Raw genomic sequence first — 14,709 nt, 5'->3', positions numbered from 1 at the left:
GCAAAAGACTGTTTCTGGTCTCTTAATCTGGTCGGCGTAAAACAACGGAAGTGACGCCATTGTTGGCGGAAACGCGGTTTGCTTAGTTATGCGAAAAAATGGCTGCCTCCAGTTTGGCCGTTCTTTGTAGGAGAGTTTCAGCTACGCTGCGGGCTTCCAGGTCATTAATAACTCCTCAGGCCCCTGCTAGCACAGGGTAAGTGATGTGAGGAGTAGGTTTGCCCACTTCTCCAACATTGGATCTTGTTTACTTGCCGAGATGTCGAGAACAGCTCAGGGATGGAAAGGCCGCCTGAATGGCAGAGCCTGAACCCATCTCCATGAGGAGTGAGTGACCTTGGAGAAGTAGCCCGTCGCCGACATTTCCATTCCTTCCTCAAACATTTTGTTGCCTGCTGCCATGCACCAGACAGTATATGGGGTTTGTAGATGCCCAGTATTCGAATTAAACCTGCAGTTACAGAAGCATCCTTTTGGGCTGGGTGGGTTGGGAAAAACTTCACTGAAGAACTTTTTGTTGTGAACTGAAGGCTGTGTCGGGTGTGGATGGATAAAAAAGACGGGGTCCCTGTACGTCCAGGATCTCCCACAGAGAGATTTTCAGTAAATGTTGAATAAGTAATGAAAATTGCCAAATGAACAGAAAGTTGCCCTGCAGGTGTGAGAAAGGAACTTCCTACAAATAGTGTTTCTTATTTCGAGGTGGAAAGACTTGTCTTCTCTACAGACCGATCATTTTTGATTTTACGGTGTACGGTTTCCTCCCCTTTATTGGCATTTGTCTATAATGTTTAATTTTATAAACAGTAGGGTACGTCATATTTTTGAAGGAAGTAATATATCTGCTTTTGACTGCACAGGCGATTATTGAGCATCTGTTATGTGCTGATGTTTTATTACTCTAACCTCAGAAATAAGCAAATTTTTTTTCATATTGTAGAGGCTCAATTTGATCAAGGTGGCAGGCTTGGATCAGTTGTCTCTTCTACATCCCTTTTCCTTAAAAAGGAAATAATTTTAGCATTTTTATTATTCACTTTGGAAAATGGGGTAAAGTATTATGAAGAAAGTAAAAATCAACTATTGTACTTCTACCACTCAAACGGATTTCCTTCCATTCTTTTAAATTTTGCATATATACACACACGTACAATTTTTAAATAAAATTAGGATCTTATTTACATATATGCATTTTTGTGCTCTACCATTTTCTCCTTTTTATTTAAAAAAATTTCAAACCAACAGGAAAGTTGTTAGAGTAGTACAAAGAATAACCATATACTTTTTGCCTACTTTAATCAATCAGTGTTTTGTCACATTTTTTGTCTATTTATATTCATGCTCTTTTTTTTCTGAACTATTTGAAGCATGTCAGAATTTCAGACTTCATGACCTCAGCATATATATTCTTTGTCTTTTTAATTCTTTCTTTTATTGTGTTTTATTGGCACACAAAAAAATGTCCCCTCATTATATGTATTCTGAGAATAAGGACATTGTCTTAACCACAATACAGTGATCACACAGGAAATTTAATCTTGATACACTACTATTATTATACTAATATTATCTAGCATATAGTCCAAATTCAAATGTCCTCAATTTCCCTGGTAATTTCCTTTTTTTTTTTCCTTTTTGATTCAGTATCTAATGAAGGATCATTTATTGCATTAGTTTACATGCCCCTTAATCCAGAAAAGTTCTCTTTTTGGGGGGGCGGGGAACAGCTGTCCAGTACAGGGATCAAACCCTGGACCTTGGTGTTATCAGCACCATGCTCTAACCAACTGAGCTAAGTGACCAGCCCTGGAACAGTTCCTTTTTTTCTCTTTAGTGATGTTGACATTTTTGATAAGATTAGCTTTTTTCCGAATATCGCTGCATTTGGATTGGTCTGATTGTTTCCTCATGATTAGATTCTGGTTAAATACTTTTGGTAGGAATACACCACTTGTGATACACTTCACTATTTTGTTTTAAATCGTTAAATATTAGATATTCTTAATTAAATATTAAGATCATTAAATATTCTTTAAAAACATGATTTTTAAATTACTGTATAATAGTTTATCATACAGATGCACTTTTTAAAACTGTTCCCCATTTGCACATTTACATAATTATCAACTTTTTTGATACCACATATAATGTTTTAATAAACATTTTAATTTATGATTTCCCATCTATAGGTTTTTTAGTTGAAATTTCTAGATGTGGAGTTAGAATTACCAAAGTAAAGGAGGAAGCATTTTGGGCCCCTGATACATGTTGCAAAATTCACCTTGAGAATGTTTTACCTGCTCGTGCACCCACTAGCAGTGCAGAAAGGACCTAAAAATATTACCTTAAAATATGATTGTGTAAATGTATTACCTCGGAAATTATAGGGTAGCACCCTCTGCCATACAATATTAAAAATAACTTTCTAAAGCATTTTGAAAGTTTATTGCTTCTTGTGCAGAAACCCTGAGCAGGTTTTTTTAACATTGTAGATGAGGAAATGATTCAGTTTATTGCTTATAAAATCAAAATATTGTAAAACTTTAATCACTTATTTATATATGTGTTCAGTTACATATATTTATATATATGTGTGTTCAGTTGCAGGTTTTCTGCTAGTTTGTTGCCTAAGAATACACCAAATGTCACATCCTTTCACCAGTGTAGATTACTTCATACCACATTGTCAAGGAAAGGACTGGAAGAATTTTTTGATGACCCAAAGAACTGGGGGGAAGAAAAAGTGAAGTCTGGTGAGATATTTGCATTTGTGAACATTAAATGTTTATTGAACCCTTCATCATTTGGGTATTTATCCAGTTTAGGAGCTATTCAGGTGTTACTTTTTTTGATTTCCTTTGGGTCCATTTACTAGAGAAAATTAAAAGGATGATATAATAGTAGAGGTAATAGTTTCTTGGCAGGTTGGCAAAGAAGAGTAGGTTAAGAAGAAGAGTACATTGAAATTATTAACTAAAGTTAGGTTTAGGTTTTATTGTAGATTTCATTTTTTAGTGATAAGTGAAAATTAATTTGTAATGATACAAAGTATTTTGACATTAGGGTATAAAAATACATTCCATACTAATGCTAATTTTATCTAATGCTATTGCCAGTCATGTTATTAGTATTTTCATATGTGTTGTCTAATATAATCCTAATGTATTATGTTATTTAATATAATAAAGCTATTATATATTTTATAGATAGGAAAATAGGTTTAGAGAGGTTAAGAGCACATAGGTAGAAACATTATTTCATGTAATGAATTTATCATTTTAACAGGAGCTTCATGGACCTGTCAGCAATTAAGGAACAAAAGTAATGAAGATTTACACAAACTTTGGTAAGTATATTAAGTACATTACATCTAGGAGTTTGAAGCACTTAACAGTATAAAAATGTAAAAATTTTACATCCATCTGATATAAGAAATTGAATGAAATGATTTGTAGTACTGTGGATGATACATATGACATATGAGATCATGAAAGATTTTATAAATATGATAGAGGTTAGATTACATAAGACAAATGTATCACAGTTCTCACGTACTTGTAGGTTTAGAAATTTTACTGTACCTGCTACCAGTCATTACTAACACCTTTATATTAGCAATTTCAGTAAACCTAAGTAATAAAATGAAATGGGAACATTTGTTCACATTTAATCTTCCCTCTTTTTTATTACCTTTTTCATGGTCTGGAATCTTTAGCTTATTTGCTTGGGGGGTGGGTGTGTTGGAAAGTGCATTTAATTGGATATGTAGATAGATTTTTCTAGCAGATTCTCCTGATGAATTAGAGTTGAGAAGATTTAAGATAGAGTTGCGTTTTTAATTGACTACATTTAGTCCAGAGATATATTTTGTTTGGACTGTACTTGTTTTTTAAATTGGCAAACTTCACACAAAAAGTAAGGATTTCTGGCTTCTTGAATAATCAGACCTGCGATCTAGGGCACTGGCCCTGCATTCTTACACGGCAACACCTAGTTGTTCTGTGTAGCAGCTGCCCCTTCTAGATGGAGCAGTACACACCACTTCTCCTTACCCACCCTGCTGTTCTTTCACCAGGCCCGCTTCACTCGTAACTGTTATCTGCCTAGGCACTGAAGTAGGCATTTAAATTTTTTGCCCCTGAATTAAAGGGTTACTTATCTCTTATTGCAGATTAAAGAGTTATAAAGTATCTATACAGATCACTAGTATTATGTGTTTATTCGTTATAGAAAAATGAGTTGTATTAAAGCAGTTATTGTGGGTTATCAGTAAAAGGATAGTTAGGGCTGTTTCAACATCCATTGTGACTAAAACTAAACCATTAATCTTCTGCCACTCTTTTCTCCAAAATTGTCTTCTTCCATAGTATAAAGTACCCCAATTCCTTTGTCTCATTTTCAGTGCCCTCCACATTTGTTTTCTTTCCTTTCTTCCAACTCTGATTCTCAAAGAGATATTTTCACAAAACCACCAGTTTAGTTCTGTTGCTTCAGTACCTTTAATTGTTTTCTTTGCTCTCCCTTCCATCCTAACAAATCCCATCTCCTCTCTGGAGCTATCACTGACCATCTCAGCTGAAGAGATGTCTCAGTTTTCCCACTTAATTTTTCTGGTACTTGTCTGTCCCACTCAATATACCACATTACAGAAGTTTTAGAAGCAGCATGGTGGAATAAAAATAGATAGGTTTTGCATACAGGGAGTCTGGAATTTGAATCCTGAATTAGCTGTGTGGCCCAGAATACCTTACTTTTCTTAGCCTTAGTTTCTTCATTTAGGAAGTAGAAAAGGTTGTTGTGAAAAAAAAAAAAAAAAGAAAAGGTTGTTGTGAGAATTAAATGAAGTAATGTACATGAAGTGCTTAGCACACTGCCTGGCATATAACAGGTGCTCAGTGTTACTTATCATCCATCTTCCTTTTCTTCTCTCTCCACTTGGAATATAGAGACTGTGTGTTATGCCTTTTTATAACTCTCCTGGCACTTAATACAATATAAAGCACATGGAAAGTTTATTGAACAAATGAATAAGCAAAGATATAGCTCTGTAAAAAGTATTGTTCTTTGTAATGATATTCTCTATATTGAGATTTCTAAAGGACTTTCGAGTACAGATCATTAATTTTGATGTCAAAAAATCACAACTTTAATTAACATAACCACAGAAAAGAATCACAGGTTTGTGTTCTTTGCTATAGGTATGTCCTACTGAAAGAAAGAAACATGCTCCTAACTCTAGAGCAGGAGGCCAAGCGACAAAGATTGCCAATGCCAAGTCCAGAGAGGTTAGAAAAGGTAAGGCTTGTACGAGGCTAGAGACTGTTGTGCAGGATAAAAGCTAAAAGGATTGAGTATATGATTCCTTTATTTCTTATCAATTGAATTTCTTTTTTCTGTTTCTGTTTGATCTTTAGTAAATATATATGCAGCCATCACAACTATCAAATTTTAGAACATTTCCATCACCCCAAAAGTAAATTTCATAACCTTCTGCAGGGAAGGTTACACATTCCCAGTTGCAACCCCCAACATATGTGTGGACATATATTTTCATTTCTCTTGAGTAGATACTGAGGAGATTTCATTTCTCTTGAGTAGATACTAAGAAACAACCAAACTATTTGCTAAAGTAGCTATACCATTTTACATTTCTAGTTTCAGATTAGCCACATCCTCACTAATGAGATCAAGTTTTTAATGCATTTTTTCTTACTATGGTAAAAAACACACAACGTAAAATTTACTATCTTAACCATTTTTAAGTGTACAGTTCAGTAGTGTTAAGTATATTCACAATGTCGTGAAAAGGTCAGTTATTTTTTACATTAGGTTTTCTTCATCATTAAAGGAAAAATCTCTTGCATTCCTATTCCCATTCCCCAAGGTAACCAGTCATAAGTGACTTATTTAAGTCTTATTTATCCATCAGAACTTTTCTATACATGGAGAAGTATGTCTATTTTTATTTATAGAAATTTGCTATACCGTATATATTCTTCTGAAACTTAACATTTTTCACCTACCTATGTATCCTGGATATTTTCCCATATCAGTAGATGTAGATCTGCCTCTTTTTTTGGTTTTTTTTTTCCCATGTTTAAGGTATTTTTTCCATGTAGAAGTTTATGTTTTTACTTAGATTTGTAAGTTTTTTCCTAGATTACTTTTGAGGTCACCCTTTTACTGATTTTCCTGTGCTGTAGTAAGTAGTCAGTGAGAACAGAACTCAGTTTTTGTGAGAACTTTAGTCCTGCTGCCTAATCTCAGCTACTTTAGTTTCCTTTCCCACACTAGTTGCAACCGTTATTGCCACACTCCCTTTAAGAGGGAAGGACATAACATCCCTGGAGAAGGTTAAAGAAGGTATGGAATAAAACCTCATTATGAAGAAGGTTATTCTGACTTGGTGAAACTTGAATTACATTTTTGTTTTTTTAATTTCATTTGGACATAATACGAGAAGTTATGAGAATAGCACAAAGAATTTTCATGTACTCTTCACCCTGATTCCTCATGTGAATATTTTAGCACATTTGTGTTATCCTTCTCTGCTCACCTCCTCCAGGCACACTATTTTTTTCTCAACTGTTTGAGAGTAAGTTGTATACATGATGTCCCTTTATGCATAAAAACTTAATTATATGTTTCCCCAAAAAAGGATATTCCCTTGTATAACCACTGTAAAATTTTCAAAATCAGGAAACTAATATTGATACAATACTACTACTTATAATCTACAGATCTTATTCGGATTTCATTAATTATTCCAACAATGTCCTTTATAGAAAAAAAAAACCTCTGCATCATGCATTTTCAGATTCTGTGTCTCTTTAGTCTCCTTTAATCTGAAGGCTCAATCTTTCTTTATGTTTCATGACATTGACATTTTTGAAGAGTATAGGCCAGTCCCTCAATTTGTGTTTGTTTGATGTTTCTCCTGATAAGATTGGCAGAAATATCATAGAAGCGATGCTGTGTTCTTCACAGATACCTCAGATCAGGAGCACAAGATGTTGGTTTGTTCTGATACTGATGATGTTACCATTAATAACTTGGTTAAGATGATGTCTGTCAAGTTTCTCCACTGTATAGTTACTGTTTTTTCTTTGAATTGAAATAAATATCTTGTTAGGAGATACTTTGCGATCATGTAAATATCCTATAACTTCTCAACTTTCACTTGCTACTTCTGGCATACATTGATGTTTCTTTTTTTTTTTTTTTTTTTGTCACCTGGCCTGTACATGGATTGAACCTTAGACCTTGGTGTTATCAGTACCTCACTCTAACCAATTGAGCTTACCAGCCAGCCCCCATTGATGATTTTTGTCTGAATCGATTATTATTATTTTTGCTAAATAGTGATTTTCTAATCCTTTCATTCATTCTACATTTATTACTTGGCTTTCGTCTGTAAGGAAGTGCTTTTCCTTCTCCCCATTTCTTTCTTTCTTCATTCATTCATTCCTATCAGTGTGGACTCATGGATTCAATTTTATTCACTGTTATAACCCTTTAATACCATCATCCCAGATTTGGCCCATGTGAGTTCCTTCAGGCTGGGCCATGTGTCCTCATTGTGCTTTGATGAGGCACAGCAAGATGTTCTGGATTTATCTTGAATTTGCCCCAGCCATTTTACAGAAGAACCTGGTTAATAAGAAACTAAGAGCTGCGTGGTAGGTATCCTCATTGCTATGTAATATTTATAAGGTAATCTGATTTATTTTAAGGTGTATTTGCTAACTCTGCTATTGAGGAAATTTATGTTTTAGAGACTCAAGTGCATTGACAAGTAAGGGTGATTTATAAATAACACAGTGTTTGATGGAAAGCTTCTAGAATGATGCTGTTACAAGACTTTTGGACTTTAATAACAGATTTTCCCCTCTCCCTGCTTTAAATATATATTTCAGAGGTGAACATTACCTCAGTAGTACCGTATATGTATGGCACTTTCTGAATTAGGAGAATCCAAAATAATAAAAGTTTACTCCAGATAATCTGAAAGTGAACATAATTGTTTTTAAAATCTCAAATGTATCCAGTGTTCCCAGTATTTTGTGACATACTACTAATGAAACCCCATCAAGCAAAAATCAAAAAAGAATTATTCTCAATATAAGATATAAAATGAAAATTTGGAACTGTTTAAGGAAGAGTAAAAGAGAAACATGAGAATTATAATTGGAATATAATTCCAGTCATTGGGCTGATCTGGGTTAATACCCAGTTCAAGCATATTACAGACACATTTTATTTACACAATAATACTTAATTTGAGGGAGAAACTGTAATTCTGGCAGCATAGTTAGCTATGATTGTGACTAACGTAATCAATACCCATTTGAGATAAAACCAGACTCTGTTGACATAGACATTTGAATATTAACTCTGTAGAATCATGATTCATTCTGTTTCAAAACTCAGTGAGCTAGTAACAAGTGGTAATAGTTTGCTACCTTTGAATCAAATTTGGTTTCCAAAAGGGATCTATACAAGTGTATCCCACTTCAAACAAAACTAATATGGAAATCCAAGCTAAATACATTTTCATTTAAATGAAATTATAAACTTTAAAAAATTATAGAAAGTGCTGTTATAGACACCCATTTGTACGTACCTGTGCCAAAAAGATTTTTAGTAAATATTTGACAAATTGGTTCTTTGACAAAAATATTCATCATAGATTTTCTGTAGCCTAAGTCTTTTTATGTTCTTTTTCTCTGGAATTCTGTTGTAGATGATTGTTGAAATTGTATCTTTCTATTCTCTTATCAGGTAGTAGAGTCCATGGATGCCTTAGATAAAGTTGTCCAAGAAAGAGAAGATGCCCTAAGGCTTCTTCAGACTGGTCAAGAAAATGCTAGACCTGGTGCTTGGAGAAGAGACATTTTTGGAAGAATCGTCTGGTACATAGATTACATTGTGGCTCTTCTAAGATAAAAATGGAGATCCCAAGCCTCATTCCCTGGCCAGTATCTTTTAAGAAAACCCTCACTATATCAGATATATTAGAGATGTAACTAACATAAGAGGATGTCTCAAACCCCTTTGGAACACCAGGATATGAATGAAGTTAGCTTTATCTGGTAAAAACCAGTATCAGCCCAGACATCCTATTCTCATTATTCAGTCATCTATACTTTTTTTTTTTTTTTAATAACAGTGTTTCTCAATCTTATGTGAATCATATGACCTTTTGAGAATTTTATGAAAATGATGGATCCTTTCCCCTGAAACATGTACATATACACATATAATTTTAGAAGGATATAAAAAAACCCATGAATCTAATTTCAGGACACATACCTGTCCTCTTTGCCCATTAACCTGGGACTATTAAAAAAGTTCTCAAGGAATAAGATCACATGAACCAGTTTCAGCTTGCTCCCATTACCATTAGGATAAGCCCTAGGCCAAATTATGAAAGTTTATTTTTTTACACCTCCTTGTCTGTCCTACATCTAGTTCTCAGAGTCTTATTAGGCTTTGGGAAAGGATCTGATAAGCAAAATTCAAACTGGGGTATAAATTGTTGAGAAGGCCCACTGTAAATAAATCTCTCTTCTGTGGGTTTATTTACATTTGGGTTGAGGAGCCACAATAAGGCATCATTAGAATTGTAAACATCAGGAGAATGGAGAAGGCATTTTGGTTGGTTGGAGACCTTCCTTGTACTCTTGAAATTACACCACATAATAGCACTTACTCATCTGATAGATTTTTTTAAACAGAGTTTGTGGTAATGGGGCTGATTAGAGAACGAGGTTTAGGGGAGTAGCTTTGCTGTCTATAACCATCTAATCCAACACAGAAAAGACAAATGGCCAAAATGTCTCACTAAAAACTTCTGTTTTCTACTGATTTTTATTTGTATTAATCCATTCGAAGTCAATTAGGAAAGGGTGGAAATTAGGAAAGTGAAAATGTATTAAATGTTTTCTGTTAAGGCAATGACTTTTTGTTTTCCTGGCAGGCACAAGTTCAAGCAGTGGCCTATACCGTGGCACCTTAATAAAAGATACCATAGGAAACGATTCTTTGCCATGCCTTATGTGGAACGTTTTGTCAGGTGAGCACAGATGACATATGTTAAGCTTTCTTTAAATTTTAATTTCTCTTGTTACATAAACAATACATGTTCATTGTGGAACAAACTGGAAACTCAGGTAAACAAGAAAATTAAAGTCATATATGATCTCAAAATCCAGAAATAGCCATTGTTAACATTATAGCGTATATACCTTCAAAAGTTTTATTGCCCTTCTATTCATCTACCTATATGTGAATAGAAAAAAATCCTACTGTAGTGTTAAAATGAAGGTCCAAATAATTCAGTTGCATAAAATGTGAGCTCATATTATTTATTGCAAAGCTGATGAAAAGAAAAGAGGCTAGGACGAGAAGGTTGTTGCATTATATCTGAATTCATGCTGTCCCACAGAATGTTATTTCTAAATATTTCCTACAGAAAATTTTTCCAGTGTTAAGTTTATCATTGAATAGGGAGAACATAAGGCTTCTGTTGTGGTAGAAGAGTGAAGTGGTCCCATGAACCACCAGCTGATAATTATAAAAACTAATTATAAGATATTTAAAAAGAAAGGCTGGCCCATGACTCACTTGGGAGAGCGTGGTGCTGATAACACCAAGGCCATGGGTTCAGATCCCTATATAGGGATGGCTGGTTAGCTCACTTGGGAGAGCGTGGTGCTGACAACACCAAGCCAAGGTCAAGTCCTTACCGGTCATCTTTTTAAAAAAAAAAAAAAAAAAAAGATTTTTAAAAAGAGCTATTTTAAAACTGAATCCATATCTAAAAGCAGACAGAAAACAAAGCAGAGTGAAATCCCTAAAACTGCAGTTAGAAAGGAAAAGAATTTTAAGTTTGTTGTTTCTTAGGCCAAGGGTGCTGCTCAGTTCCCATCGCTATGGCTATAGAAAGAGATGAAATGGGGAACTGGAGGGTTCCTGGCTAAAGATTCTAGAAATTAGAATTCAAGGCTGGGAAAGCACCTGGAAAGTAAAAAGGGAAATACTGACAGCACAAGAACCACAGTTTTTAATATCTACCTTGGATAATACATTCTACTTTCAGCAGTTCTTCAAAAACTGGTTTTCTCCCCCAAAAACTTATTTCTGTACTAAACACACACAATTTTTAAGAAACAATTTAGTTGGCTGGTTACTCGGTTAGAATGTGGTGTTTAACACCAAGATCCCTGTACCAGCCAGCTGCGGGCCCCACCCCCCGCCAAAAAAAACCAACCCAGGAATGGAATGTTTAAACTGAGCTTTGAACTGTTTAGAATAACAGTTTAAATTGTTCATCTTGCCCACTGAATCAGCCACCTCTTCTCATTTTGTTTTATATATAGTATGTCTATTCTATGCGGGCACTAAATGTCAGTCATCTTTTATCACCAGTGCTCTAGGTTTAGTCAATCCTTGATATAATCCTCCCTGCAGAATGTCTCCAGGATCTGTGTTGACTTCTCCCACTGTCTCTGCCCTAGTGCAATCCCTCTTCATCAAGTTAAATTACTTTCTCACTCTAGTCCACTCAGATGTTGCTTCCTGGTTAATTTTCCTCAAGCCTTTTTAATCACATCTGTGTTGTTCAAAACATACAGTAGCTTTTTGTTTACAGGATAAAATCAAAATTCTTTCCCACCTAGTGTTCCCACAATTTAGTCTTAGCTACTTACCCCTCATCAAAGTTAGAACCTTGCCTTATTTCTTAAATGTATCTTGCTCATTTTCCCCTTTAGTTTCTCTTGTTCTTACAGCTTTGAAATCTTTCCACCTATTCACATTTAAGACCTAGTTTAGGTGGTAAGCAATTACAGAAATCCAACTGCACTGGCTCTTTTTTCTGCACGATTTCTCCAAGCCGAACATTGTGCCATTTGGTCCTTTTGCACCTTAGTCATATAAGGTCAAGCTATAAACACAACTTTTAAAATAATCTATGAGAAAAAAGAAAGGCTGGCCAGTTAGCTCAGCTGGTTAGAGCATAGTGTTGGTAATTCCAAGATCAAGGATTTGGATCCCCTTACTGGCCAGCTGCCCCCCCAAAATAATAAAATGTGTGAGAGTTTATCAATCCAGTGTTACTCTTGCAGGCTTTATACATACTCTAATAATTTTATTTTTGAAACTTTTTTAGTCTTACCTTCACAGAATATAGCAAACCTTTTTTCTTTCAGATGCGTTTATTTTTTGTTTTAGTTGAACAAAGGTTGACGAATAGAATGGGTAATTTCATTTAGACTGTTTAGTCTTAGTGTATACTTTTTTCTATATATGTGCAGATTTGTTTCCACCCAGATTCAACTCTATCTCAAATTTATGTGACCTCCCCCATAGCACTGTCTCACTGTATTCAGCACTTGTCTCTTAATTGCATTATTTTATATAAATTTATGCATACTTATCAATAAAATATCCTGTAAAATATCAATTTATATATAGAGGCTTGGCATCCATGAATTTATCATTTTCAATTTAGATGATTCCCAGGTGACCCTACAGGTCAAAATAATTTAGCTGAGGCACAAATGCCTCAGGCATTTGTGGTGTGCTGTTGTGTGGGAACAAACTCATTTAGAGAGTAGTAAGTCTAACCAGTGCCAAAGTATCATCTCTTAGTAAGGTTTTATTTTCTGTGTGTATGGAAACAGTAAGCTAGAATGAGTGCTATTTGAAATTAAGGAGTTCCCACAAGTCTCAGGATACATCTCAGGATGACAAAAATCTAATGTACTCAATAAAATTACAGTGTTTCTAAATAAAGTAGAAAGATAGCATTAGTCATGTTAGGAGTGAACTTCAGGCCCAATCTGTTACAGGCTCACAAGATCTGGATATTCTTTCCAGTCAGGAAATAGGAAGGATAGTTGGAGTAGTGTTATAGATGCTTTTGATTTCACATTTATCTCTTGACTTGTGTAGTTTTATAGTGATTATTGTTCAAGTTTAATAATATATATAACATACCAAGTACAGAGAAAGACTGGCAGAATTGAGGCTTTTATGGAATTGATTTGTACATATATTTTGATAGTACTAAGTAACAAGGAAATCGTTTTATATAAACTGCTGTTATGCTTTTTTTATTCTAGACTGAGAATTGAGAAACAAGCCCGCGTTGAAGCAAGGAAGAGAAGTTTAGAGAAAAAGAAAGAAAAATTTCTTCAGAAAAAGTTTCCACATCTTTCTGAAGCCCAAAAGTCAAGTAACGTCTAAGATATCCGAACTCTTAATTTACCGTTTTGTTTCTCTTGCATAATAGTCTGTATACAAAAGTAAATATATGTTAAGTGGTTTATAAAGAAATTGTGCTTTCAGTCAAGTTACTTATCAGTTCTAAGTGTTATTATGGCATGTTAATTTTGGAAGTGGTCATGCATCTACCAAATTTTTTTAAAGTCAGGTAGAAAGTTCAGGTTAAATTCCCATTTTATAAATTCTGACATCTAAGCAGGCTTTAATATCACCTGCTATCTTAGAGTGTAAAAGTGATGTTAACTGCCATAGCAAAGGCAACAGGGTAATTTTCGGAATTCAGGTAACATTGTTACTACTATTGTTAATAGGATATGAAGGGGATGTGGATGGATACTATTGTTAATAGGATATGAAGGGGATGTGGATACTACTGTTAATAAACAGTGAGTACTTTCACTCAAAATAATGATAAATACATTTAGTACTTGAAGTATCAAGGCACAAAATGCACAACAGCCCAAAAAATATTTCTGGAATGGCTTGTAATTTTTATTTAATTTTATAAGCCTAAAGTAAAAAGCATAGGTAGTAACTTTTACTATTCAATAAAAAGCAATTCTACCAATCCACTGTAATTAATATAATAAACAGAGTTGGAAGGCATTTTACTGAAAGCAAAATATTTAGAGAAAATAGACATTTATACAAAATTATAAAATGTTTCTAATAAGAATAAGTGCATTTCAAGGAAAGCACAAACTCATTTTAATTTATAGAGCCAGTTAAAGCCTTAAGAAATTTAAGTGGAAATTGAAATATGCAAAAATGTATAAACATTCTACAAAAGATGGTCATTCTTTTCCTGAGTGTACTAAAGCTATGAAACGTAGGTGACACAGGAAGGTGGAGGTTTGAGAGGGAACTCTTTTTCAAGGGCATTTCCTTTCTACACACTGCTTCCCTCCTTCTTCATATTCTTGTTTGGAAATCCACATCTGTTGAAAGGTACCCTGTAAATTGGAAAGAAATATTATATAGTTATGCCTTACTTATTAGAAAATACTTTTTTCTTCTAATATCTTTATTTTCACAACTCCTAAACGTTGAAGAACTCTTAAACCTTCCCCCAAAATAGTACTTCATTACTCTTACTTCTGCCCTCCTCCAGAACTATCCAAAGACACTATTTAGCCTTGCCTTTAAGGTTAGAAAGAATATTAAATCCTTCTACACCTGTTACAGGCTGGCAAGAAAGACTGAGGGTTTAGCTGTGATGGCTTGGTGCCAACCTAAGCCAATAACAAAATTATCAGAAGGCCTGAGTACTTAGTGACATTTACTTTGGCAGCTCTGAGGTAAAAAGGAATGCTCCAAGTCTAGGGTACAGAAAAAGAAAAGCACAAGGATTCTTTCTTCTGATGTAAGGCAGACACCAGTCCAAGCAATTCCTGACCTCCCATACCTCACCAACATGAG

At 34.5% G+C, this 14,709-nt stretch overlaps 2 protein-coding genes across 3 annotated transcripts in view; one reads left to right on the top strand and one right to left on the bottom strand.

Moving 5' to 3' along the window:
* The first annotated feature begins 97 nt into the window (after window positions 1-97).
* On the top strand, window positions 98-14,244 carry MRPL47 (mitochondrial ribosomal protein L47). Its single transcript, XM_063101801.1, has 7 exons — window positions 98-196; window positions 2,602-2,753; window positions 3,286-3,346; window positions 5,199-5,295; window positions 8,782-8,912; window positions 9,980-10,075; window positions 13,128-14,244. Exons 1-7 carry the CDS (start codon window positions 99-101, stop codon window positions 13,249-13,251), a joined length of 759 nt encoding a protein of 252 aa, XP_062957871.1. The 5' UTR covers window position 98; the 3' UTR covers window positions 13,252-14,244.
* The window catches only part of ACTL6A (actin like 6A), a 27,958-nt gene continuing 27,206 nt past the window's right edge, over window positions 13,958-14,709 (bottom strand). For both annotated transcript variants that reach the window (XM_063101780.1, XM_063101787.1), the window contains one exon: window positions 13,958-14,243. In XM_063101780.1, the coding sequence (XP_062957850.1) occupies window positions 14,163-14,243 (81 nt within the window). In that variant the 3' untranslated portion in view covers window positions 13,958-14,162. The remainder of the gene's footprint in view (window positions 14,244-14,709) is intronic.

Source organism: Cynocephalus volans, chromosome 1 (genome assembly GCF_027409185.1).
Source record: "Cynocephalus volans isolate mCynVol1 chromosome 1, mCynVol1.pri, whole genome shotgun sequence".
NCBI classification, from domain to species: Eukaryota; Metazoa; Chordata; class Mammalia; order Dermoptera; family Cynocephalidae; genus Cynocephalus; species Cynocephalus volans.
Note: the sequence above shows the minus strand (reverse complement) of the source record. Positions and strands in the feature narration are given on the sequence as shown.

Bases quoted from the DNA above. Each gene is read 5' to 3' on its own strand.
- MRPL47 (XM_063101801.1), top strand. From the start codon at position 99: ATGGCTGCCTCCAGTTTGGCCGTTCTTTGTAGGAGAGTTTCAGCTACG. The intron at 8,913-9,979 runs GTACATAGATTA...TTTTCCTGGCAG, and splicing joins ATTTTTGGAAGAATCGTCTG to GCACAAGTTCAAGCAGTGGC. The intron at 10,076-13,127 runs GTGAGCACAGAT...TTTTTATTCTAG, and splicing joins TATGTGGAACGTTTTGTCAG to ACTGAGAATTGAGAAACAAG.